The sequence below is a fragment of the Ascidiella aspersa genome, chromosome 3, assembly GCF_963924565.1.
Source record: "Ascidiella aspersa chromosome 3, kaAscAspe10.2, whole genome shotgun sequence".
Taxonomy (NCBI): domain Eukaryota; kingdom Metazoa; phylum Chordata; class Ascidiacea; order Phlebobranchia; family Ascidiidae; genus Ascidiella; species Ascidiella aspersa.
Genome location: NC_139449.1, coordinates 22,895,405 through 22,919,842, shown reverse-complemented (window position 1 = coordinate 22,919,842; position 24,438 = coordinate 22,895,405). Strand labels below are relative to the sequence as shown.

General features: G+C 37.3%; 2 protein-coding genes across 2 annotated transcripts; one reads left to right on the top strand and one right to left on the bottom strand.

The window, feature by feature from the left end:
- Window positions 1-9,488: 9,488 nt before the first annotated feature.
- Window positions 9,489-12,352, top strand: LOC146160917 (3-oxo-5-alpha-steroid 4-dehydrogenase 1-like). Its single transcript, XM_083385526.1, has 3 exons — window positions 9,489-9,695; window positions 9,934-10,152; window positions 11,947-12,352. Exons 1-3 carry the CDS (start codon window positions 9,489-9,491, stop codon window positions 12,331-12,333), a joined length of 813 nt encoding a protein of 270 aa, XP_083241652.1. The 3' UTR covers window positions 12,334-12,352.
- Window positions 12,353-16,606: 4,254 nt separating this feature from the next.
- Window positions 16,607-23,463, bottom strand: LOC146160916 (E-selectin-like). Its single transcript, XM_083385050.1, has 15 exons — window positions 23,415-23,463; window positions 23,188-23,273; window positions 22,723-22,824; window positions 22,166-22,283; window positions 21,354-21,491; window positions 20,812-20,938; window positions 20,535-20,629; window positions 20,056-20,244; window positions 19,193-19,384; window positions 18,657-18,843; window positions 18,152-18,262; window positions 17,833-17,908; window positions 17,610-17,685; window positions 17,328-17,488; window positions 16,607-16,825 (listed from the first exon to the last, which is right to left on the bottom strand). The coding sequence occupies exons 1-15, from the start codon at window positions 23,461-23,463 to the stop codon at window positions 16,607-16,609; spliced, it is 1,926 nt and encodes a 641-aa protein (XP_083241176.1).
- Window positions 23,464-24,438: the final 975 nt, after the last annotated feature.

Genomic DNA, 24,438 nt, shown 5'->3' with positions numbered 1-24,438 from the left:
TTCATAAGCGATCGCGGTAATTTTTAAACGCCCGTCACTCGCCCAATTCGAAGTGCAAGTGAACGAAATTTTATCAAGACATTTCTACAAGCCTTATAATGCCATAGAAAGAAAAAAAAGTAAAAAATTTTAATGTTGAAAATATTTCAAATTTAGCATTTGTTATGCGTAATATCGAGTTTTTTCATCCCACCTACATCCGACCAAAAAAGACCCAAAAATCAATTTACGCAACTAGAGACCAACAAAATCGCATAGCGCTTGATAATACCTTTCCAACGATGCCACACATGACTCGGTAAAAGTTGAGGCCATACGCTTTTATCGTCGATAACCGATCATAAAATTCATAAGCGATCGCGGTAATTTTTAAACGCCCGTCACTTGCCCAATTCAAAGTGCAAGTGAACGAAATTTTATCAAGACATTTCTACAAGCCTTATAATGCCATAGAAAGAAAAAAAAGTAAAAAATTTTAATGTTGAAAATATTTCAAATTTAGCATTTGTTATGCGTAATATCGAGTTTTTTCATCCCACGAACATCCGACCAAAAAAGACCCAAAAATCAATTTACGCAACTAGAGACCAACAAAATCGCATAGCGCTTGATAATACCTTTCCAACGATGCCACACATGACTCGGTAAAAGTTGAGGCCATACGCTTTTATCGTCGATAACCGATCCTAAAATTCATAAGCGATTGCGGTAATTTTTAAACGCCCGTCACTCGCCCAATTCGAAGTGCAAGTGAACGAAATTTTATCAAGACATTTCTACAAGCCTTATAATGCCATAGAAAGAAAAAAAAGTAAAAAATTTTAATGTTGAAAATATTTCAAATTTAGCATTTGTTATGCGTAATATCGAGTTTTTTCATCCCACCAACATCCGACCAAAAAAGACCCAAAAATCAATTTACGCAACTAGAGACCAACAAAATCGCATAGCGCTTGATAATACCTTTCCAACGATGCCACACATGACTCGGTAAAAGTTGAGGCCATACGCTTTTATCGTCGATAACCGATCCTAAAATTCATAAGCGATCGCGGTAATTTTTAAACGCCCGTCACTTGCCTATTGTTCCAAATGATTTCTATAATCCCATATAGTTTTAAGAAAAAATGCCTTTGTTCTAACAACGTCCTCGCATTCATTGTCATTCTTTACGCTTTTAAAAGTCTTTGCGCCGGCTATTGTTCCCGGGGTAAAGGGCTGTTATCTTTTCGCACCAATTTCTAGAACCAAACATGTAAAGCGAGAAAAGATTCTAGGAATGTTCTCTTTAAAAACTAGGTTTTGCTGTTGATAATTCAAATAGCGAAAAAGTTGTGAACATTTGCTTGTAAAACGAAATCGATATATTCAGGGGTTGTACTAGCGTGAAATAGTATTTTGATGTATACCGTTATTTTAATCCTTAGTTTTCCAGGTTGAGTATGCGCCATATCGCAATTTTCTTTAATAGGAGCTTCTTACTCAATACAGAAGACAGTTTACTTAAACTAAAAAAGTCAGTTGCACATTGTAATTTAAGCATGATTTTTGTAATTGTTTGAAATTAGAAATAGTACATACTAGAATGATGAAATAAAATTTAAAATCATAAAAAATATTTAAAAGTTAGATTAGAATGAATTTCCTGGGTTTAAATGTATATTAAGTCTAAAATGTGAATTGCCAGTTCAAAATATGTTTTACCTTAGGTAAGATTTTGGGTCAAGATGTCGTACTCCTATTTTTAAGACCAGATCCAAAAATATGTTTAATATTTCTGGTATTTTAGAGTTTTAACTTGGTTCAGCCTAGTTGTTTACCCAAAAGTTGTTTACCCAAAGTTGTTTACCCAAAGTTGTTTACTCCGAAGTTGTTTACCAGTTTTTAATTTGTTTGTTAGCATGGTCGGTATCAGCGACTGATCGGCCCGCTCGGGCTCAAGCGCCTGTAATCAATGGCTCAAGCAATCAACGAGACGCCTTCCATATAACGCGTGTGTAAGCACGTTCTAATTCTAGTCTTTACGACATTCTCTACAGTGCAAATATACTGTCAAAATATTCAAAGATCATTACTCTTACTAATCAAGAATGTATATTCAAACCGACGAAAGTACTTTCCGCTGGAGCAAGGTAAGAGTAAAATGAAATTTGTATTATTATTTTCTTAAAGTAATTTACATTTTAAAAGTAGCTTACATCCTGTTATTTATCACAGGTTAGAGCCTTAGTTAAAGGTATTCGGCCTCCAGTGAAGTCCTATGGCAGAGGAATTTGCGGGAAGCAAGTGAGCTGGAAGGTTCCTTTACCGAGTTCCCGCAAACGGCTCCTCTATGTTTCCGACAGCAATGCTCGGAACTTGGTTGAGCCCTGCCTCGTAAGGCCATCGTCCAACTTTGCGTTCGACGTTTGTGGCCTCAGTATTCCCGGGGGTACCACCAGGCATGGTATTACCGAGCTGTCAAACAGCCGAATACTGGATGGAGTTGCTGCCGTCGTTATTGGCCTTGGCACTAACGACGTGGTCAACAGCAGCCCGGAGGAAGCATCAGCCTATCCTTCGAGGTATTGTTTGATAATGTTTTATAAGTTTACCCTATAGACTTATTTCTTTTTACTATATTTCCTTTTAGACTTATTTCTGAGATCTTGGAGGATACGAGAGCGCTGATCCGCCTCACTAAAGTGTTGTATCCAGGAGCGAAGGTTGTTACACGTTTCTTAATGTGTAGTTTTAGTGTGTAGACAGTTTTTCATATACAACTAATCATTGTAATTTGTTGCACTTAGATCTTCCACACCGGAGTGCTGCCCCAGTTGACGCCCCAGGGCTGCATGGTGCAGCAGCTGAACAGCGCGATGAGGATCGGCGCCGAGGAAGAAGGGGCGGAGTTCCTCGGCCTGGACGTCCCCTTCGCAAATGGGAAGTGGTCCGACAAACTCCATATTTCCTTGAGTGCTCTCCGTGTTTATTTTTTACAGATTGAAGAGAGAGTCACCAGGATCTTGGCCGAGGAGGAGAAGAGAGCTGTCCCGAACCCCCTGATGCGGGCCCTCAGCAACTTTCCGACTCTTCCCACAACGGAGGCCCCGATTCCCCTGATGCGGACCCTCAGCAACTTCCCAGCTCTTCCCACAACGGAGGTGAGAGTATTTGCTTGTATATGTGGTTTTTAACACAATTTTATTTTTTACGTTTTGTGTGTGAAAGCGATTATAGTACATTATAAACTTAAATATCCCTATTTCAGGTGTGTCACAAGACGACCATGGAGGTAGATGTCGTGCGCACCACACAAAGTGCTGTTTCGCCTGTGGTAAGTGAAGCAAATATATTTTACCTATCTTTTTTGCAAATATTTGATGATAATTTTCGTATTTGCAGATCTTTCCGAAGGCATTTAGAGGGAGCACCCCTGTTTCGTCGATGCTGGAATTTGGTTTTTCCGCAAATGAGGTAGGTCTTAAGATAACAAATTAATTCAACTTTATGCTATTCAAAATTATATTTCTTAAAGGGGAAGAGCGGGGAGTGGAAAATCATGGCAACGAGAAAAAAACAAGCAATTGAAAATAATGAAGAATTATGGTTTTGTAATCAATGTTAAAAGATGTAAAAATTAAATTCTTGGTGAACAACAATTTTAATATTTTAATTCATATTAAAAACATTTGACCTAACACAAATAACCCAAATTTAAAAGTATGTTTGCTTATTACTGTTATCATTTGGCAATAAGTATAATGTATCTTTTACATTTGTGGAAACTATCTTCAGTAAGAAAATCAAGTTCAAATAATAATTTGCAATCGCTTATAGTTAAAATGCATTGTTTCTGAGGTAAAATAACGGATAGGCATACAACTAAAATACACTTACCCTTGTAGAATTACTGCCTTGTGCGACGTCGTTTTATAAATAACTTTTGATTATTTTCTTTATACTAAAAAGCTTGAACAGAACAGCGAGAATTTATATGATAGCATCACCCTTAAAGAAGCTTCTTTCCTTCGCAAGTTTAGATCGAAAAGTAGGTGCGAAAAGATAACAGCCCGTTAGCGCGAGAACAATAGTCTGGCGCAAAGACTTTTAAAAGCGTGAAGAATGACAATGAATGCGAGGACGTTGTTAGAACAAAGGCATTTTTTCTTAAAACTATATGGGATTATAGAAATCATTTGGAACAATAGGCAAGTGACGGGCGTTTAAAAATTACCGCGATCGCTTATGAATTTTAGGATCGGTTATCGACGATAAAAGCGTATGGCCTCAACTTTTACCGAGTCATGTGTGGCATCGTTGGAAAGGTATTATCAAGCGCTATGCGATTTTGTTGGTCTCTAGTTGCGTAAATTGATTTTTGGGTCTTTTTTGGTCGGATGTTGGTGGGATGAAAAAACTCGATATTACGCATAACAAATGCTAAATTTGAAATATTTTCAACATTAAAATTTTTTACTTTTTTTTTCTTTCTATGGCATTATAAGGCTTGTAGAAATGTCTTGATAAAATTTCGTTCACTTGCACTTCGAATTGGGCGAGTGACGGGCGTTTAAAAATTACCGCGATCGCTTATGAATTTTAGGATCGGTTATCGACGATAAAAGCGTATGGCCTCAACTTTTACCGAGTCATGTGTGGCATCGTTGGAAAGGTATTATCAAGCGCTATGCGATTTTGTTGGTCTCTAGTTGCGTAAATTGATTTTTGGGCTTTTTTGGTCGGATGTTGGTGGGATGAAAAAACTCGATATTACGCATAACAAATGCTAAATTTGAAATATTTTCAACATTAAAATTTTTTACTTTTTTTTCTTTCTATGGCATTATAAGGCTTGTAGAAATGTCTTGATAAAATTTCGTTCACTTGCACTTTGAATTGGGCAAGTGACGGGCGTTTAAAAATTACCGCGATCGCTTATGAATTTTATGATCGGTTATCGACGATAAAAGCGTATGGCCTCAACTTTTACCGAGTCATGTGTGGCATCGTTGGAAAGGTATTATCAAGCGCTATGCGATTTTGTTGGTCTCTAGTTGCGTAAATTGATTTTTGGGTCTTTTTTGGTCGGATGTTGGTGGGATGAAAAAACTCGATATTACGCATAACAAATGCTAAATTTGAAATATTTTCAACATTAAAATTTTTTACTTTTTTTTCTTTCTATGGCATTATAAGGCTTGTAGAAATGTCTTGATAAAATTTCGTTCACTTGCACTTTGAATTGGGCAAGTGACGGGCGTTTAAAAATTACCGCGATCGCTTATGAATTTTATGATCGGTTATCGACGATAAAAGCGTATGGCCTCAACTTTTACCGAGTCATGTGTGGCATCGTTGGAAAGGTATTATCAAGCGCTATGCGATTTTGTTGGTCTCTAGTTGCGTAAATTATTTTTTATTAAAAATTGTTGCGAATATTAATTTTGAATATTAATATTTTTTTTAATTTTTAATTTTTTAATTTTTATTTTGTAAATATAGATCATTCTTATTGTTGTGGTAAAATTTTTTTTCTAAAAAAATGAGGCTAAATATGTTTTTTTTGCCTTTGAAATTTCTTCGTTTAGCTAGTGTGTTGGCTAGCTTTTGGTTCTTTAATATATAGGCACTGATACAACTTTCTTCTTACAATCAAATCAACTGGTATAGTTTTGTAATAATGACTTTAAATGCAGCACACGTCAGGTAATTATATTATCTGGAAGCATTTTATTGGTACAGTTGGATTTCGGTACGGAATCATTGTGGGACGGCTCTTAGCATTAGTTCTATTACAAAAGTCGTCGCTGATCTAGAATACTAACCCTTTTCTTACAGTAACGAACAGGTTAAAAAAAATTAGCAAGGAATAAATACAATAATAACACCTGGCCCACCCTTACCAAAATACTGTTAGCAATATAGCGCCCGGGACCAAGCAAATATCATGACACTGACAGACTTTTAGTTTACGCCTATGAGAGTCCATAGTCCGATATGAAGACTTATTAAAAATATATTTTTTGTTTACATTCTGCAGGTTTTAAACAACGTTTACCGCACCGTTAAACATATTGTTAACGTGCACAGATCTACTGTTTATTTTTATTTTATAAGAATTTTTATCAAAAATCGCCACACGAAAAAGCAATCGCAAACCAAAAGGGTTGTCTGGGCCTTTGGGGGTTCGCCGTGTACTATTTAATTAAGGAAAAAAATATACAAAAAATTGGCAATGAGACAAAGCAAAATTACGCGTTGATTAACAATTATGTTTATGATATTTGGTCCAGCGTACTAAATGTGTTTATGATGTCACTATTGCGTTTGTTTCCAATTAATAGCCAAAGCTCAGTTTTTGGTCGTCCTTTTGAAAGAAATAGAACTGATGGTAATTTTACGACCGTTGCAGACCTGTTTTACAAATCTCGCTAATATCTTTTTTACACCATTAAATGACAAATCTCCTACCTGAATAATTAGAAATTTTTTCAGGGGGGGAGTACCTATGATATTAATGAGTACCGGTAAACAATATTAATAATCGCATTTTGAAACTCTAGAGGGGGCAAGTAGGCTACCAAACAGAAGAAATAAATTCGTTCAATGTAAACCCATATTGGCATTATTTTATTCAGTAGAATAAGAGTGGCCCAAATAATAGATAAAAGATTCATTCTTTTATTAGGAAACGTTTCGGCAATTTCTTTTGCCATCATCAGTGCGGTAAGTGAGGCTAACATAATAACGTGTCACTATAGAGACGCTCGGACGTTTTAGAACGCTATATAAACAAAAAAAAGGAAGTCGCAAAGTAAAGAGATAAGAACTGCAACGAAAAAGTACACCCGTAAGGCAAAAGTAGGGCAAAGATAAAACAATGAGGTCAATGGGAAGCAACCAGTGTTGTAATGACTTAAGTCAATGACTTGACTTATAGTGCACTTAAGTCACTGTTTTTAAATGACTTGACTTGACTTAAGTCTTTTGGGCAAAATGACTTGACTTGACTTAAGTCTTTTGGACAAATGACTTGACTTGACTTAAGTCATTTGGACAAATGACTTGGGTTAAAATAAATTGTTTTAATTAAGCAATTATTTATGAAATTGCGTTATTTATCCCGATCGTTGCACATAAAAACAATTTGCTTGTAATATGTTGCTTTTATGTTGGTTTTTACTTGAGTTGCTCATAATAATCGAAGGAGTTTGCCGGTTTTCATAATTATTATTTTTTTTTGACAATGGTTGGACTTCAAGTTGACTTGCTCTAATTATGACTTGACTGGGACTTGACTTGAGCAACCGATGACTTGGACTGGGATTTGACTTATTATTTATTCAAAAAGACTTGACTTGAATCCCTGATAAAAGGATTGTGGTTTCGGGGCCTACCGGCAGTGTTCCCTCTAAGAAAATTTTGTACTGCGCAAATATTTTTTGTAGTGCGCAAGAACATTTTAAGGCTGCGTTGGCAGGGGCCCGCGGCAGATCAATGTTTTTTGTATTGGGGCGAGGCGTGAAAATTTTAAAGTTGACATCACAAAGCATGACGCCATGAAACAAATATTTTCAATAAACTTGTATGTGCAACTGCAATAGAGTTAAATATGTTCATGCATATGACAACAAAGCGGCCTCGCTTAAAATAGAGTGAAAAGCTATGAAGGAACTATTTAAGATAAAACTAACATCAATTTTGTTTTAAAACACGTATAAAACTTTGCTTTGGAAGATTCAAATTACGGTTTTCATGGTTATGTTGGTAAAACAATTCTATTACGCAACTGTTTTTTTTTTTTTAGACTAGAGTTTAAATTGCCACTAGATGACAACACAGAGCAAATAGAGTATTGAATTCATTTTTTCAAATAATATTATTCTGAATTGATACGCGATAGTCAGTTAGAGGAAAATGTAGCCGGAGTGTAATGAGTCTTACTGTTACAAACGTTAGCCTTTTAAAAACATGGGATTTTAAAACAGAAAAAAGCAATAGTTTTAAAATATGTTGTCCGTATTGTCGTTTTTTGGCGTGTTGTTTGGATGTGAATTTGCGAACCATAGTGGAAAGCATGGATGCCGTTACATTTCTTGACTAATCTTCAACATGTTCAGAACGCGGTCAATGGCATTCAAGTGAAAAAATGGTTAAAAAAATATTTTTGCAGGTACTCCCTACCGGTAAAGGGCATGTCCGAATTTTACCGGCTTTTCCGACATCAACGAGTGTATTTTTACTATGATTCAAGTTGCATATTTGCGCACAATTTCGAACGACAACCTCAAGTGTCCTAAGTTAAAGTTGCTTGTTTTAAACTTGTTTTAGACGCTGGTTGTCAGCAAGCAGCATACAGACAAATATAAGCAAGTACAGAACATATTTTACGAAATGACTAGAACTTCTCCTAAACAAGAAATGGAGGGAAGTACTTTTGGCTATAACTGCCAGAGTTACGTTTGATTTTATTCCAAAATATTTTTTTAGAATATGGCATTTAGGTATTTTGCTCCAAATAATTTTGCCCTTTAAGCGCCGATGAAACACACGAATTTCAAATTTTAATTGTTTCAGTTTAAGTTTAATACAGTCTTCATAAATAAGATTAGTCGTAATTGTTTGCCAAGTGCTTGAATGTTGCCACGTCACGCATTAAGCATGACGACACGTGTATTTTCATTATTAATTCTACATAATTGCCATATGAAGTCCAAGAAGATCCCATATAGGGCAATAGGCGATTATGTTTTGACTTGAATCAAAACATTGCCAAAATTTGCAGAGTAGGTTAAATTTAATATAGCCGTTTTTTTAGTCAAAAATTGTCGCACCTTTTCATTACGTTATGTCGTTGCGTACTATTACTGCCTTTAACGAGCATTTAGACTCAGACTGTTCAAACGGTGCTTGCCAGACATAAGTGACGTGTGCAAAGTAATTGCCCCGCAATTAAAATTTCTCCCAAACTGATTTAGCGTAAGCGTAACCGGCAATTATAAGTAGTAGGCGACGCTTTTTCCAAGCTCTGCGTTTTCGGTGATGCGGCCATCACTCGCTATTTGCTCGTAGTATACACTTTTTATGCCTTGTATTTCATATGAAACGCACACAAGAGTAACAGTGTTAAATAGGTTTACATTAGTTCAGGTGATTTAAGTAGGATTATTCGACGTTTAAAGAATAACACAAATTCAATCAGGCAAAGCATACCAAACGATGGTTATTTGAAATATTCACATAAAGAGACTAAAGATGTATTTTTTTTGTGACCAAAATTTTAATTTGTCATGAATTGTCTCATAAATTACTTCATTTTGATTACGGCAGAAAGTTCTAACAAATATTCGCTTTTATATATTTGAAGTCATTTTCGTCATTTACTTTGCAAGGTTGAGTAGAGATGTTGTGTATAAACATTTAGTTTTAAATGATGGTTTTTATATTCATGTTACTTTAATGTTACAGGCTATTGACAAAACTAAGAATTTATTTCTTTTTGTAAAATGGCCGATACAATACTTGGCCGTTTAGTTGTGGCTGTGTGGCCAACAATTGACCAAAAGCACCGTGTTGATGTTCTGGCCAGTCTCATGTTAGATTGGGCTTGTCTTGCCCCCTTGGTAGTAATTGGTGGAATGATGCCTTATGGAAGATACGGCCGTTCAAGTAAGATGCTTCAAATCAATGCACGACTTGGCTGGATCCTTCAAGTGAGTCCTATATTGAGAATTAATATATAACACGCAGATCGTGCAAGAAACAAATTAAGTCGTAAATTCGTTCTGCAAAACTCATTTAGATAAAAGTATTCTAAACGTGCCTCGTAGTTATACTACTGCCTTTTCACGAAACATTGTATTTTAAAGATAATGTATAATTATGTTACTTGATTCCAAAAGTTCAATGTATATTTGTGTTTCAATTAATTCAAAAACCCATCGTTGGCAGGAGCTGCCTTCCTTCGCGATTCCACTTTACGTTCTGATGACGTCATATTCCGTTCAAACTAACCTGTCGATGACGTCACTGGTTTTGCTGACGATGTTTATGGTTCATTATGGGTACCGCGTCATAATTTACAGTTACTGCATTCGCGGTGGCAAACCTTCGCCACTGCCATTCTTTCTGGCAGCAACATTTTTTTGTACCACCAACGGCTACATGCAGGTAATATGTGGTGAGAATGCCAATTTTTTTATTATTTAATTTGGGAAGAATTGCAGCATTTTGTATCACTGGGCTTTCAGGCAATTGGTATAAAGTGTGTCACACGAAATATATTTCTTAAGCTGGATAAGAATCAAATTATATGCGGTTTTTAAGTTAACCGAAAAGTGCATAGACAACATTTTAGCAGGTTATATGTACCCATCTGGATCGACTTTTGCACATAATGTTTACTTTGTTTGTAACACACACATTTGCTTTGATTTGTCTTGATTGAAGTTTACCTCCACACCGGTTAGTTATGCTCGTAACCTTTTTTGGATGTCGTTGGATGAACAAGATCTGTACCGATACACAACTTATGCATTTCCGTCTGCAGGCCACGCTTAAATTGTGTTCAATTTCGAACAACTTTCTTAGTCAATAGTATAAATAATTAATGTTTGCGTTTGTAACATTATCGGTTGCGGCAATCAGTTGGAGGTTGGAACGGACTTTGGCTTGAAATATTTGGGTTACCGAGTAAACAAGCGCTCGGTTCAGCGGAGGGACACGATAGGTTTTTGCAATACGCTTGTTTGATATGACCTTATAGGATTAACCTCCTGTTGAACCCGCGCGTCACTGATAAACCATCAAAGTCGCCATGGATTCCAATCGTCACTCGTTATCGGGTGTTCAAATCATAACTAGTTTACAGCTGAATCTTTTTATATCGGCTTCCGCGTTGTGTCAGCAGGTTGCAGGTGTGCAGTAATTGTTTACACTAAAAACTGTGGGTTATTAATTTCCAATTAAAAAAAATATTTACAGTAAATTTGAACTTCTACTTCTGGAGGTATTGCCTTGTCCTTATCACCAATTTGTCCTATTCTGAAGTCCTAAAACAATATTTGGACGATTACCAAATAGATTCAACATAATGCTGTGGGCGTTCGTGATAATGAGATGAACGGCTTACTTATCTTTAGACTTTATGTTTTTCTTAGCAGTATTTTTATTATATACCCGCTAGGCGCGGATTCAGATTTTTGTTGGGGGGCCTATCTAAAGTTTTTTGAGACGATTCACAGTTACGTCAAATCGTGACGGTACAAAGTTGTATCTAAGACGTCATAAAGTAACGTAAAGAAGAGCGCACATTTCGTTTGTGTTTAATTCGGAGTGGGAGTTACGTTTAACACAAAGGGTTTTTACCAGTGCGATGAAACTCACGACGGCGGCTAAACCTATAGTATATTAAAATAGACGATGACATACCAGAAACATAATCCAGATTTGCACGGAGGGCGAAAAACTTTTGGATTTATAGTGAAATTCCGCCCACAATAACCGCATTATATAGATCGCACGAGCAGTGAGCACAAAAACCCACTTCAACCTCAACGCGACAAACGAATATATGCACTGCCAACAAAACTGCGTGCTTTAGGCATAAAAGACACGTTTGTGTACACTTTAAAAGTTTGTTCAGCTCGACGTGTTTGAATGACTTGCGGCTATGGCTCCTGGTTCTTCTTTTCAAGGATGTTTGATAAACGATGGTTTGTCGATTTAAAAAGTTCAAAAGGTTACACTCACTTATTTTATGATCGGGCTGAACTTTTCAACCCAGTATCATAAGTTAGTAATCACGACGGGGATTATCGTTATAGTTTCGAACGGTAGTAGTTAATGTTGTCACTAAACATCAGTTTGTATTTATGGAAAATACCTCAAAGCAACTGCATGTTGCCTTCTTTTTAAATTTTTAAAATAACTGTTAATTTAACAAAACCTGCTCACTGTTTGCAGGCAAACTACTTACTCAAGTATTCATCGTACCCGGACAGTTGGCTGTACGAGTGGAACTTTATCCTCGGTTTTCTCATTTTCTGTTTCGGCTTCTACACCAACACTCGGTGCGACACCATTCTACGAAACCTGCGGAAGCCAGGAGAAACCGGCTATAAAATACCCAGAGGCTGGGTGTTCGAATATGTGTCCGGAGGCAATTATTTCGGGGAGGCGGTCGAATGGTCCGGTTGGGCCCTGGCTTGTTGGTCACCCCAGGGCTTAGCCTTCGCAGCATTTGCCACCACCTTCTTGGGCGCACGGAGTTACTCGCACCACCGATGGTACAAAGAAAATTTCAAGAATTACCCAAAGGATCGAAAGGCATTTGTACCTTTTTTATTTTAATTATGCTTTGTTAATGTTCAAATTACGTTTTGTTTAGCATAATTTTTCGACACGGCACGTACATGAAATATCGTCTATTACCGTCATAAAATGTAGGTCATATTTTGTACGACTTTTTTGTTCAACCTACGTAATTTTAATACACAAAAAAACCTATGGCCAATGCGATTGTTTCTAGGCTATATCTTAGGTACCACATACTTAGTAGCGTTACTATAGTATACTAAAGTAGCAATTTATGAATCTTTGGTTTTAGCGATAGACTGTCGTAGAACTATTATTAATACAAGCTGGCATTTTTTCAATGTATTCTGGATGAAACATGACTGTTGCAACGTGCGCAAAAACTTTAATGTAAACACGATTGTAAACATGCGCGATTGCACGTCAAGTCGGAAGACACGATTCGGTAATAATTAATTAAACTGCAAACACTATATTACTTACTTAGTGGAGAGAGATTTATATATAATAGACTCTTGCAATACGACTGAAATTACAATACCATGACAGTAGAAATAAAACACAGTTTGGAATCAAACCTAAATATGACTTATAACAGGTTTGCCATACCGTCCTTATTTCTAAGATTTGTCCTTATTTTGAAGGGCCAGGTCTTAGAAAACTTAAATGTCCTTATTTGTAAGAAATTTCCTTATTTTCGACTTGCGTCCTTATTTTGTCTTATTTTCAACAACTACAGAACTTCGATCGTTTTCCTCTGGTAACCGGTGTAGAATAATTTTCTAAAATTATGCTTTTGCGCCGAGATTTTATGTCATCTTAAATGAAAAGGTACTCCTGTGGCGTACAGGTCTCAGGATTTTACTTCTAAGTGGTGATATAGGTAGGGCAGTGGTACAGAAGTTTTGGATGCTGTAGCAGGATACAACAGCTAACGACATTTTAGCAGTAAACAGCAGTACAAGGTTACTGTGGTTTAGGCTACGGCAGAATGGGGTGCATCGAAGGCAGCGTTTTTTGCGAAGTGCTTGGTATTGGGGAAATGCACTCGACTCTTCGATTAAATCAGTAAAGCTATAAGCAGGAGTGGCTAACACTTCAATCGCGATCGACCGTTTGATCGACAAATTTCACCTGGTCGATCGTGTTATGTGTCGGATTTTTAAAATAGCGTTCTTCAAGCAACATTAACAGGAGTAGACCGAAAAACAACCCATAAACCTTGATAAATTGCTGGAGAATATTGTTTCTGGCAAAAACATGAAATGTGATATAACACGGCTCGTATAAACATAATGTATGTCCAAAAATGTTTTTTAAATGCTAATCTAATTTTTCGGTTGTCCTTATTTATGGGTCCATGTCGATGGCAACCCTGCTTATAATCAATATTAGTCGAAATAAGATTTTAATCGAAATAGGACATCAACCGCGAGAATGAGGTGTAACCTTAACCGAAACCCAAAATCCCCTTCATCACTAACTTTATCGACTATTTCAACCTTAACCAAATACACCACTCATTGCTCACCCATAAACTAAAACAAGGACAATCAGTCCGGTTTCAAAACAGTGGCGTCCAATTGGAATCTTATTCCGGTGGGTTAAAGTCATGTCTCGACGAGTATAGAGCTTATTAAGTCCGGCATAATTCTGCTTATTTCGTTTTGTTATGTAAATATACAATTTCGCTTTATATATTGCTGCCTGATAAGGTCAGTGTGTATTCCCTTTAAAATTGTGATACGGCCTGCCTCGTGCTAAAGGGACGAGTAGCGAGGGCCTTTTATCTACATATATATTGCTTACCTTTATAACGAAATATTGTGCGTGGCTATCATGCAGTTGAAATAGACCTCAAAGTAGCATTGGAATAACAACGGTAACCATCTTTGCGAATAAATAGATATTACAAAAATCCCAACACACGATTTAATATAGAATTTATGGACACCCTTCAGCATTTGTTTGTTTTTAGTTTCAAATATAGGCTACCAAACAAACTCTAATCGTATAGGGAATTGAGCTCGAATAAAGAGATCAGAAGGATGAGTATTCAAATCACGTTCGGGTTATCAACTAGTGGCAAGCTTGATTTCGTGAACGTGCTGTGATGAATGATGCCAGTATACGTACATGACAAACTATATAAGATTTTTATGCAATCTGTGGTATTTTGTAATGTTAATTGCAAGTTCGTGATGTAAAAACTGGCTATCTTGTCAAGCGCTGTAAAATAGCTTATAAGGTTTGACAAATAAAATAACAGGCAATTTTGTTAATTGGGTTTTACGAGGAAAGAACTTCGCTATATGTTGTGTCTAAAACAAGTAAACCTAGTAAACGTGAGGTTACCGTTCAATGTCGTGCACCAATATGGTAATGATATACTGCCCAGGGGCGGCATTATGAACACACCTCGCTAAGTTGAGTGAGTGCACTAACGACGCACGAGCCCGTTGAGTCGACTTTCGGTATGACGAAGCCACTTCTCGCCAACCAAATCTCGCTAAACACCTCGCCAACCAACGAACGGCTAAGACCACCCGGAAAGCTAACGCTTAATTTGTGTTCTAAAACCCTTACTGCTGTAAATAAAACTATTTATTAATTTATTAATAATAAACGTTTATAATAATGCCGACACCTAATGGATGGCATAACAAAGAATTCATAATTAATTTGTGAATTCCTCGTGCCTAATTGCGTGATTATGGGTTTAGGCGATCTCCTACCTAACATACCATGGAAGCAAAATCCTTTTTTCCGGTAGAAGTCAATTATTTGCCGTAAAATGCTTTTTAACGCTTCCACCACGCTGCATACAAACTTCTCTTTTTAGTGGATATTTTGTGACGTCATATTTAGCGTAAAATTTGAGTACCCCTGTCAAAAACAAAAGTCGGCGTCTATTCTACAAAATGATTTAGAACCAACTTTAAACGTTTTATTTTTTCAACCAACTAAATTAACAAGCAACAAATTTATACAATAACTAATTTTATTGGTGCTTGTGGGTCAATTTATTGAACATATATATTCAATGCTTATAGACTAAATTATACAAAAATATGAACATTTTTTATAACAGAAAATAAATTTTCATCAATTGGTAAGTATGGTAACGTCTTTCATTATTTGATATGGGTTTGCACTTAAGCGGATTAATTTGATTATGTTTTTAGTTCACACATCTTTTTCTACCAGCATCACATCGTTGTTCCGACTCCGGCCAAAAAAATAAACCCGAGTCCGTCTCCCGAGTCCTGAGTCCGACTGCGGTCAAATGTGCAATTTTGTCGAATCCCGAGTCTGGCCCCGACTTTACAGCCTGTATTCCGACAGTTTTCGTAAATAAAATAACGTGGATATTTAGCAATCCATAGGGATGTCGTATAATTCATTCACTCACAATACATTGTTTGGAAAATATTCCACCATATGCTATTCCACGTTTACAATTTCCAGTTGGCGGCCATATCAGTTTAAAAATTTGGTACTGCTCATGCGCATGTCGGACTCGGGACTCGGGTAGTTTTACGTGGTCTTACTCGAGTCCCAAGTCCGACTCCGACTCCGTAGCCCTGGTTTGCTTGTTAAAAATCAATACATCAGTGGCATTTTTATACTGTCATATAGAGACAAAGAACATTAAAATCTTCTTAGTTGTGTTGTTTCAATTGCTCTTAGTTCTGCTTATTTTTTCCTCTTATTGATGTAGACTACGTTAAACCATTTATCTCCAAAACCATGGAAATACTAAACTTTGAGTATTTTAAACATGTAGAGTGCCAGTTACCGGTCATAAAAATCCAAGAATATATCATGAAACTTAGATTTAAAGAAACGCTTCGTGTACAACATACCAAACGAAGTTTGCGCTCTATCTTGAATCATTTAGGTAATGTTTTATCTAATTGGAAATAAATAGAAATTATTTTTCTGTGTTATAGACATCGGGGAATAAAACACCTACAATATACAGTTGGTTTAAGGCACACACCTCTGCCAACTATCCCAGGCTAAAGCTATATATGAACACTTTTCTATATACCACAAATCAGAAATTGCAAGACAAAAACTTTATTTCCTATTACCAAAGGGTCCTAATCGGATTAGGAAGCTTTGCCGAAAATTCAAAGATAATTTAAACGACGAGCTCAATACACCATGGAAGATAAACGAAACAGTATTAAATAGAAAAAGGTAAAACCAACATAAAGCGAGTCGTAAACCAATCAGAAATCAGTAAGGTCTCAAGGAGTCAATAAAGATGATCAACAAACTTCCGGGTTCCGACCAGACCAGATTACTCCTCGTGCTCGTGGAGAACATGATCGCAGGGGTTGCCGCAAATCTTGTCGCTCACCTCCTGCGAGAAGTCCTCGGTGAGTGCCTCGAAACCACCCTCCAGGGCCGTGGTGATGAGTCGGTCATCGGAACCGGCCATGGCGGACAATTCGACCATGTCGAGCACCACTTTGCGGGCGGGGTTACGCGACGGCGGCTGGATGGGCAGCACGTACACCTATGAGCACAAGAGTTTACCAAGTTTAGCTTATTTAATTGACAAGCAAAGGGAATCCCATCCCCGATGGGTTTCGCCATCGCTTCATTTAAGACCAGTGAAGGCAGCCGAATGCGCTTTACTTTATTATAGACATTACTTGAACTTAAAACTTGGTCTGTTAGAAACTCTATTGCAACAAGAGTTAAAACGTGTAAACTAATGTGAATTTTTCGTACATACGATTGTTCGAATCCTAACAAAACCTTCTTACAAAAAAAACCTTTTATTAATTGCACACCACAAATAATTTAGTGTTTTGGGGCTAGACTAAACATCAGAAATGTAGTAGCTGTAATGATGACCCTACACTATACCCTAACTGTACTGTATATTGACTTTTAAATTTAACAAATAGGCAACTAAACAAGTTTAAGAAATTAACATCTATATATAAGTAGGCCTAGCTATATTCATAAACTTTCGCAACACCGTAGAAATAAAGTCTTCGTAGATAACGTACTGTGGCGATTTCCTGGAGACGCTTGGATGGCTCGATGACTGGATCTTGCGAGTTTCCGTCAGTAATGAGGAGTACCACGTTTCTTGCTCCAGGCCGCTCACCGTTGCCCTTCTTAAGCATCACATCAACCGCGTGATTGATCGCATTTCCAGTCCTTGTGCCTAAGTTAATAGATATATTCGGAAATTATTATGCATCCAATCAGTTTGCTGGTAAATTTTTTAACATTGCTTAAGCAGCAAGAAATTGTAGCCAAAGTCCACTGCCACAATAGATGCTAACCTGAACCATCGTAGGGAATTTCGTCGAAAGCCTCCAAAAGAGCATCTAGGTTGTCAGTGTAGTCGTCCAGCATAATCTGTGAGTAACACGTTTTTTTACTTTAAAAATATCTTAAAGTAACTAACTTGCTCATGTAGGCCCCGAGATAAATATAAGACTGAGCGGAACGTGCTACCAAATCAAACATTTCCTAGGTTACCTGAGTTGTAGTTTCATAGGTTACCTGGGTTGTAGTGTCGACAACTTTGTTGTATCTATAGATGCCGTAGTGACTTGCGTCGGGAGAAACGCTGAAATCACTGCAAGGAAAACACGATAGGTTCGTGCGTCAAGTATGGAACAAATGCATTATGCACAAGCAGCATGATCGAAAAGTGTCCATAAAAACACAACGAAACGTAACCATTCTCAACTCTGCATATTAGGCTGCTACACAGGTATCGCAAAACACAAATTTGGGAAGTGTTTTTTTGTCACTTAACTAACAACATATGTCAGGTGTGCAGCGGCAAAATCGTAAAAAATAGGATACTAGTGCCTACTCTAAAAAGTTGCGCACAAAGTTCTTCATCTTGATCCAGTTCTCGGCTCCAACCGATGAGGAGGAATCAAGGATTACAATGAAGTCCATGACTGCATAAGGCGGACACGATACAACATTTTGGTCATTATTGGTATACCAAAACGTATGTAGCAAAAATATGTTTAGCCTTTATCATTTATTTTTGCCAGCATTTTTGGAAAAAAGGATGTTATCAAAGAAATTTGATCGCAGGGTTAACCTTTATTAAATCGGGCCAGACCTTGTGGCATCATGGACTAATGGGATTGATTACGATTAGTTTAAAGCATTTTTTTTAAATAGAAATAGGAATTTAAATGGATAGGTGGTAGAATAAATCCGCCAAGATTTAATGAAAGGTTTTTTTTTTTTTGTTAAAAAAATGTTACAGTTTTACACTCCACCTTTTGTCCTAATATGCATAACAGTTCTCATCAAGTATGAACTTTTTTTTTCTGTTCTATTCAAATTAAGGACAATACTCACGAGCACAACAAGGCATAGGCCTGTCCCATGCGGTGTTGTTCAGACAAAGGTTGTCAGTAGATGTAGGAGGGTAGAGGTTGTACGTGGGAGTAGTGCAAACGAACTCACACCTCGAGGTGGCAAAGTTATCGTTCGAGCACGTGATTGATCCGTGGGGAAGGGTGGTTTGTTGTTCGCACGTGTTGGCTGCGCAAAGCATAAACAGATAACATTCTAAGTAAATTCGAGCAAGCTGTTTACCATAGCCAAGCACGGTGAGGGGCTAATAAACATTCTTCTAAATTTAATGTTGATAATATTGTTCCATTGTTATACCCTATAAAATATAATATTGGTCAGTTTTATGAGTTGCGACTCTGCTAAAGGAAAACTTAACGATGCCAGGATCAAGCATTTATAAACAATTTAAGAAAACAAATCCATTTATCATACTTCAATTTTATTGTCCATAACAAGTTCAAAACTAATTCTGTGTGAATTCCAATAGGTTATTTCTTTAAATGGGGAAGATAAAATAAGTTTGAATAGCACTCACGTTGACAAACTGGTACAGGTCGATTCCACGACATAGATCCATCGATGCCTTCAACGCAAACGCTGTCGAAGTCTCCGACAAGCCTGTGGTAGTCGTCGCAGATGAACTCACACCTGGATCCGACAAAGTTGCCGTCGCTGCATATCGTCCTTCCCATAGCTGGGGCACCAGGACCAGACGGACATTGCTTACCTGTTCAGTGAAACGTTTATCGTAAACGATAGCACTTAAGTGGCTTAACTGCTTTTTTGATGCTGGACTAAGTAACAACTTTAGTTCTAGTATATATTTCCATTTTTCTATAAAAAAAAGCAGTTTGCCTGCCGCACGACTAAACACTTCTATATACGTCGACCTTTGGTAAATTTGTTGAATCTACTTTGAAGTACTTTATACTCGCAGTGGAAAGGGCTGCGGAGTCGGTTAGAAATAACCTGAGTCCGACTCCAGCCAAAGAATGAACCCGAGTCCGACTCCCGAGTCCAACTCCGGTTAAATGTGCAATTTCGTCCCGAGTACGGCCCTGACTCTACAGCCTGTGTTCCGCCGATTTACGTAACCAAAATAGCGTGGATCTTCAGCAGTCGACTTATAGGAGTGTCTTACAATTCATTCACTCACAATGCATGGTTGGAAAATATTCCACCGTATGGTATTCCGCGTTTTCAATTTACAGTTGGCGGCCATATCAAAATTTGGTACTGCGCATGCGCATGTCGCACTCGGGACTCGGTTAGTTTTACGTGGCCTTACTCGAGTCCCGAGTCCGATTCCATCAAAACAAACCGACTCGGACTCCGCAGCCCTGGTTGGCTGTCTGTTAACTGTCTGTTATGTTTTTAAAACTATACATATTATCTTACGCTGGCATGTAGGGGCGGGGTTGGACCAAACGCCACGTCCCGATTCGGCCAAGCAAATGGTTTGTTGGTTTCCGATCAACTTAAATTCCTGTTTGCACTCGAAGCTGCAGATGCTATCGACGTCCTCGCCATCTGTGCATTCTACTGCGCCGTTCGCTGGGTTCACTTGTTTCGGAGAACAACTGATCCCTGAAAACAAAAGTATGCATTTTTGTAATTGCAATTGATAGGATTATAATTGCAACTTTTACAATGAGATACCTTATAGCGCACAAGTAAATGAATTAAAAATTAACAATACAATTAAATTAAGTCATGAACTTCATATTATAGGTCAAAAACGAATCCATTAAAAAAATTACAGGAGAAAATCTTATCTGGTTTGCAAATCTTTTTATAAGAGATCTTTTTTATGTTTTCCGTATAACGAAGAACATTTATATTCTCACATAAGTTTAAACAATCTCAAGTCAACTAACTCTGGCAGGTAGGAGCTGGGTGCGACCATCTTCCATTTTCCTGACAAGTGGAAACAGTTTCTCCTTTCATGCTGTAGCCCACATCACAGTTAAACCTGCACATTAACGACTCACGTCAAAAGAATGATATACACAACTCACGTTTAATACAAATGGAGAAATATGTAAATATTTGACGTAAAACAATATACCTCAATACGGGACTTGATATTTGTTGTAACTTAATTCGGACTGGACAAATAACGTTTGAATAGAAAAGTGAGTAAAGTTTACTTACACACATCTGCTGTTGATTCGGTTTTCGTCATTGCATTTTACTCTACCGTTAAGCGGCGCGCGGTGTGCTGGATTGCAAACCGCTGGGCGACAAATAGGGGCAGGGTTATTCCATTTGTTGTCTTCTTCTATAAAATAGAATGAAATACATTTAAACAGCAATAGAAGTATTTAGTTGATATATTATATGACATAACAAGGTTATAAATCCCTCCTAGTCAGGCGTAGTGAGCCATGTGATTCCTAGTAAAAGGTGTGGTAATTTATTGTTAAATATTTGTGGATTACGATTTCTTCTTAGTCCAATTGTCAGTTATTTAATCGATAAAAATGTGTTTTAGTCATTTATTTAATGTCATAACTTTTTAACGCTATGAGAAAGTCCAAAATAAATCAGTGCAAATTGCATCCATGGTTATTAATGACCATAGTTAAAATGTGAACTATTTTATGGTGCCTTGAATATTATATTTTCAGATCTATTTACGCTTTTACATTAAATACGGCAATACACTAAATATAAAACTTTTGCGGAAAACTCACTACAAACAGATAATTCAGCTCCTACAATCTCGTAGCCAGGATTGCATGTGAACCTGCACTCGCTGCCAGCTTTGTTGCTATCAGAGCAGGTAACTTTTCCGAATCCCGGGTTGGTATGCTCTGGTTGGCATCTTGGTGCTACAAACAAAATATACGCAAGTTTAAACAAAAAAAGTATGTGATATTTATAATTGTTATCTATATCCTTTTGCATGTTCGTTGAAAGACAAAAAACGAAGTCAGAAAAATATAAGGAAGCGTCCGTCCTCGCCAAAAAGTAATTGCGGTCTAATATACAACACTTTCACACTTACAAGGGGCAGTATACAACATAATTTTTAAAACACTTCACAGGTCACAGCTTGATGAGTTCTTACAATTCGCAAAATAACTCGGTTACCTAAAAAAAGTCTACCATCGCGCGGACAATGCCAGAAGGTTACGAAGTGTTATTAGGTGAAGTTTTCTGTAAAACATTGATGTTTTACAACTTATACACAATTGAGCCTGAAAAACGTCCGGCATTTTTCTAGATAATAAAATTGTAAAAAAAAAGACCAAATCGATCATGATATGTTGAGACCCGGTCAGTTTATTACGTACAAAAAAAATAATTACTCTAAATATATATATCGTAAGTACGAGTGCAGCGTAAATATCTTCAATATATAGTTAAAGGAGATAGAAAAATGACTTCCGGTGAAATTTGATTTTTTAGTAAATATGGCGTTAAAACAGCTAGATCGTTTTATTATTTGTATTAAAACAATAACTAACAAACATTTTTTTTTATACGACTAGATTTCACCTACTTTTGTCTGTGCAAGACGTGAGATCCATGTTACAGGCGTCGGTGTCGCAGCAGCAGCGACAGACGGACGAAGGAGACTTTTCGTTGCATTGTGAGGGAACCCAAGCTCCACGAGGATTCTGAATAAGAAAACTTTGTTTAAGTCGCTATAGGCTATACCAGTGGTTCTTAACCGTGGTGCCACGACACCGTGAAGTGCCATTTCTAATGCTCAAGGGTGAAAATATTTAACAATCTTCAAGAATCTGATTTTTACTTAACTCTTACAACTTTTGTTTAAGAGTAGAATGGAATAAAACAATTATCCTATACATTGAGTAGTTGTTCGAGTTCCGTTTTTTGTGGCATTATAGTAAATTACTTTATGAAAATTCTTAAGGGGTGCGGAAATTTATATATTATTGCCGAGGGGTGCCGCAAGTCATGAAAGGCTGAGACAATCTGAGCTATACGCTCATTGTATCGGTACTGTTATGTATGGCGGTTGTTTTACGTTAAGTAAATAAACATATTTGTAGCGATGATAAATCTCGGCGGGCCAAACGCTGTTGTACGAACCTGTACGTAGTTGTTTTGACAAGCAAGCTTTTGCTTGCATCGCTTGTCGACCATAATTCCCTGGCCCCAACCGCCATGACGAAGCTCGGTCTGACACGATTGCTGACAATGTAAAAAGTTTTTGTAAAACCCTTCTATTCCGACCAGGAAAATCGGAAATATTCGGATGAGGCAGTCCCATTTTGCAAATATCTTGCGCTGTTATTAGACCAAAACTGCCACATTAAACTGCAATGAGGTTATTTCGACGTTTTCTACCAGCGAATCGCGGCTTATAACAGTAAGACCTGCATATTAATTAACGTTAAAAAGATATACTTGTTTTGAATATTTTATTGAAAAACAAAACCGGAAATTGACGCTATATGTAAACCAACACCTAATAAAAAATATATATAAATAAATTGACTAGATAACGACGGCGTTCCGAGTGTATTTGCAAAACAGATGCTGAACTAAACTTACCTCATTGGATTGGCACTCTTCAAGAAATCCTTTGGCCAAACAATCTTCGTTGCCCTTTCCGTTCTCACATCGCCAGCATTTTAGGGCTAAAAAAGCGCAAAATTAGTTGCCGCCTATAGCATACGAAATGAACAGCTTAAGTACATAAAATAACGACTGTTAAAATAAATCGTCTGCCTAGAAAGTCTTAACTTGAAAGTCGACTGGAGTTTCTGTACACCACTAACCTGTGACAGCCGATAATCCGAACAGTGTCAATGCGATTATTAGCTTCATGTCGACTTTAAGTCTGCTTCAAATAACAGAATATCGACTCGTCGCTTTTCACCTGCTTATATATTCAAAAAGCAGGCAATAAATCACGCTACAATAGTCGTTTTCACCGTCTCTACACCGGTTGATTTGCGAACCTCGCCGTTGCGCTGAAAATCGTAATGGGGTCGCGTCGAAGCACAGCAATAAACAAAACAATAAACTACGCAGGCATGCTAACCTGTTATTACTTTATTAGCGATTAGCAAATGCCGCGGGTCGATCTACGACGCTAATTGCTGGACTACGCAAGGTACAGGACGTCGATCTTCTACCATCGCCGAGCAAGGTCATTGGGTAATCGTTTTACGTTGCTACGTATGCGTGACCGTTGTAAATTGCAACGGGTTTGTTGGTGCGCATGCCTGCAGTGCACACCATAAGTGTCGGGTGAGTGTTAAGGAATTGCAGTGCAAGTCCACTTACGGTAACAGGTATAAAGGTTAGATGAAGGTACATGACCCCTTTCCTTTGAAGTTCATGTTTATTGCTAAAATGCCCAGCGGTCAGCACCTGACATTGTGTAAAATAATTAAGAGCATTGGTGTTCTAATGTAAACAAAATTAGCGGGCAGAGTTACTATTGGGCGGACTTCGTTTGTTTTGGTTTTGACATTCACCCTGACAATCCACCAAACTACTACTTATACTGTATTTATGAAACATGTAAGAAAGAAATTATAAACCAATTATAGAATTTTTTTTATTAAACAGCAACAACGCTTTTAAAACCAAACCAATTCGGGTGACATTGAAATATGTATTATTTTGACAATTATACAGCGACGTGTTGACTTAAATCCAGCATACGAGGAGCAAGAGTTTAGATGTATTAAATATTTTTTACAGAGGGCATTTAGAAGTTTTCCACCCATTTAAAACAATTCGTCAAGGTATTGCAAAGTATTTACTTTTGTAAATAAGTGTTAAAATTACAAA

What these genes read in the sequence shown, in the direction of transcription:
- LOC146160916 (XM_083385050.1), bottom strand. Translation starts at nt 23,463, where the DNA reads ATGAAGCTAATAATCGCATTGACACTGTTCGGATTATCGGCTGTCACA. An exon ending in AGCTGAATTATCTGTTTGTA is followed by an intron (nt 20,939 to 21,353) that starts GTGAGTTTTCCG and finishes TCTATTTTATAG; the next exon opens with AAGAAGACAACAAATGGAAT. An exon ending in GTCTCCAGGAAATCGCCACA is followed by an intron (nt 16,826 to 17,327) that starts GTACGTTATCTA and finishes TTGTGCTCATAG; the next exon opens with GTGTACGTGCTGCCCATCCA.
- LOC146160917 (XM_083385526.1), top strand. Translation starts at nt 9,489, where the DNA reads ATGGCCGATACAATACTTGGCCGTTTAGTTGTGGCTGTGTGGCCAACA. An exon ending in GACTTGGCTGGATCCTTCAA is followed by an intron (nt 9,696 to 9,933) that starts GTGAGTCCTATA and finishes CATCGTTGGCAG; the next exon opens with GAGCTGCCTTCCTTCGCGAT. An exon ending in CCACCAACGGCTACATGCAG is followed by an intron (nt 10,153 to 11,946) that starts GTAATATGTGGT and finishes CACTGTTTGCAG; the next exon opens with GCAAACTACTTACTCAAGTA.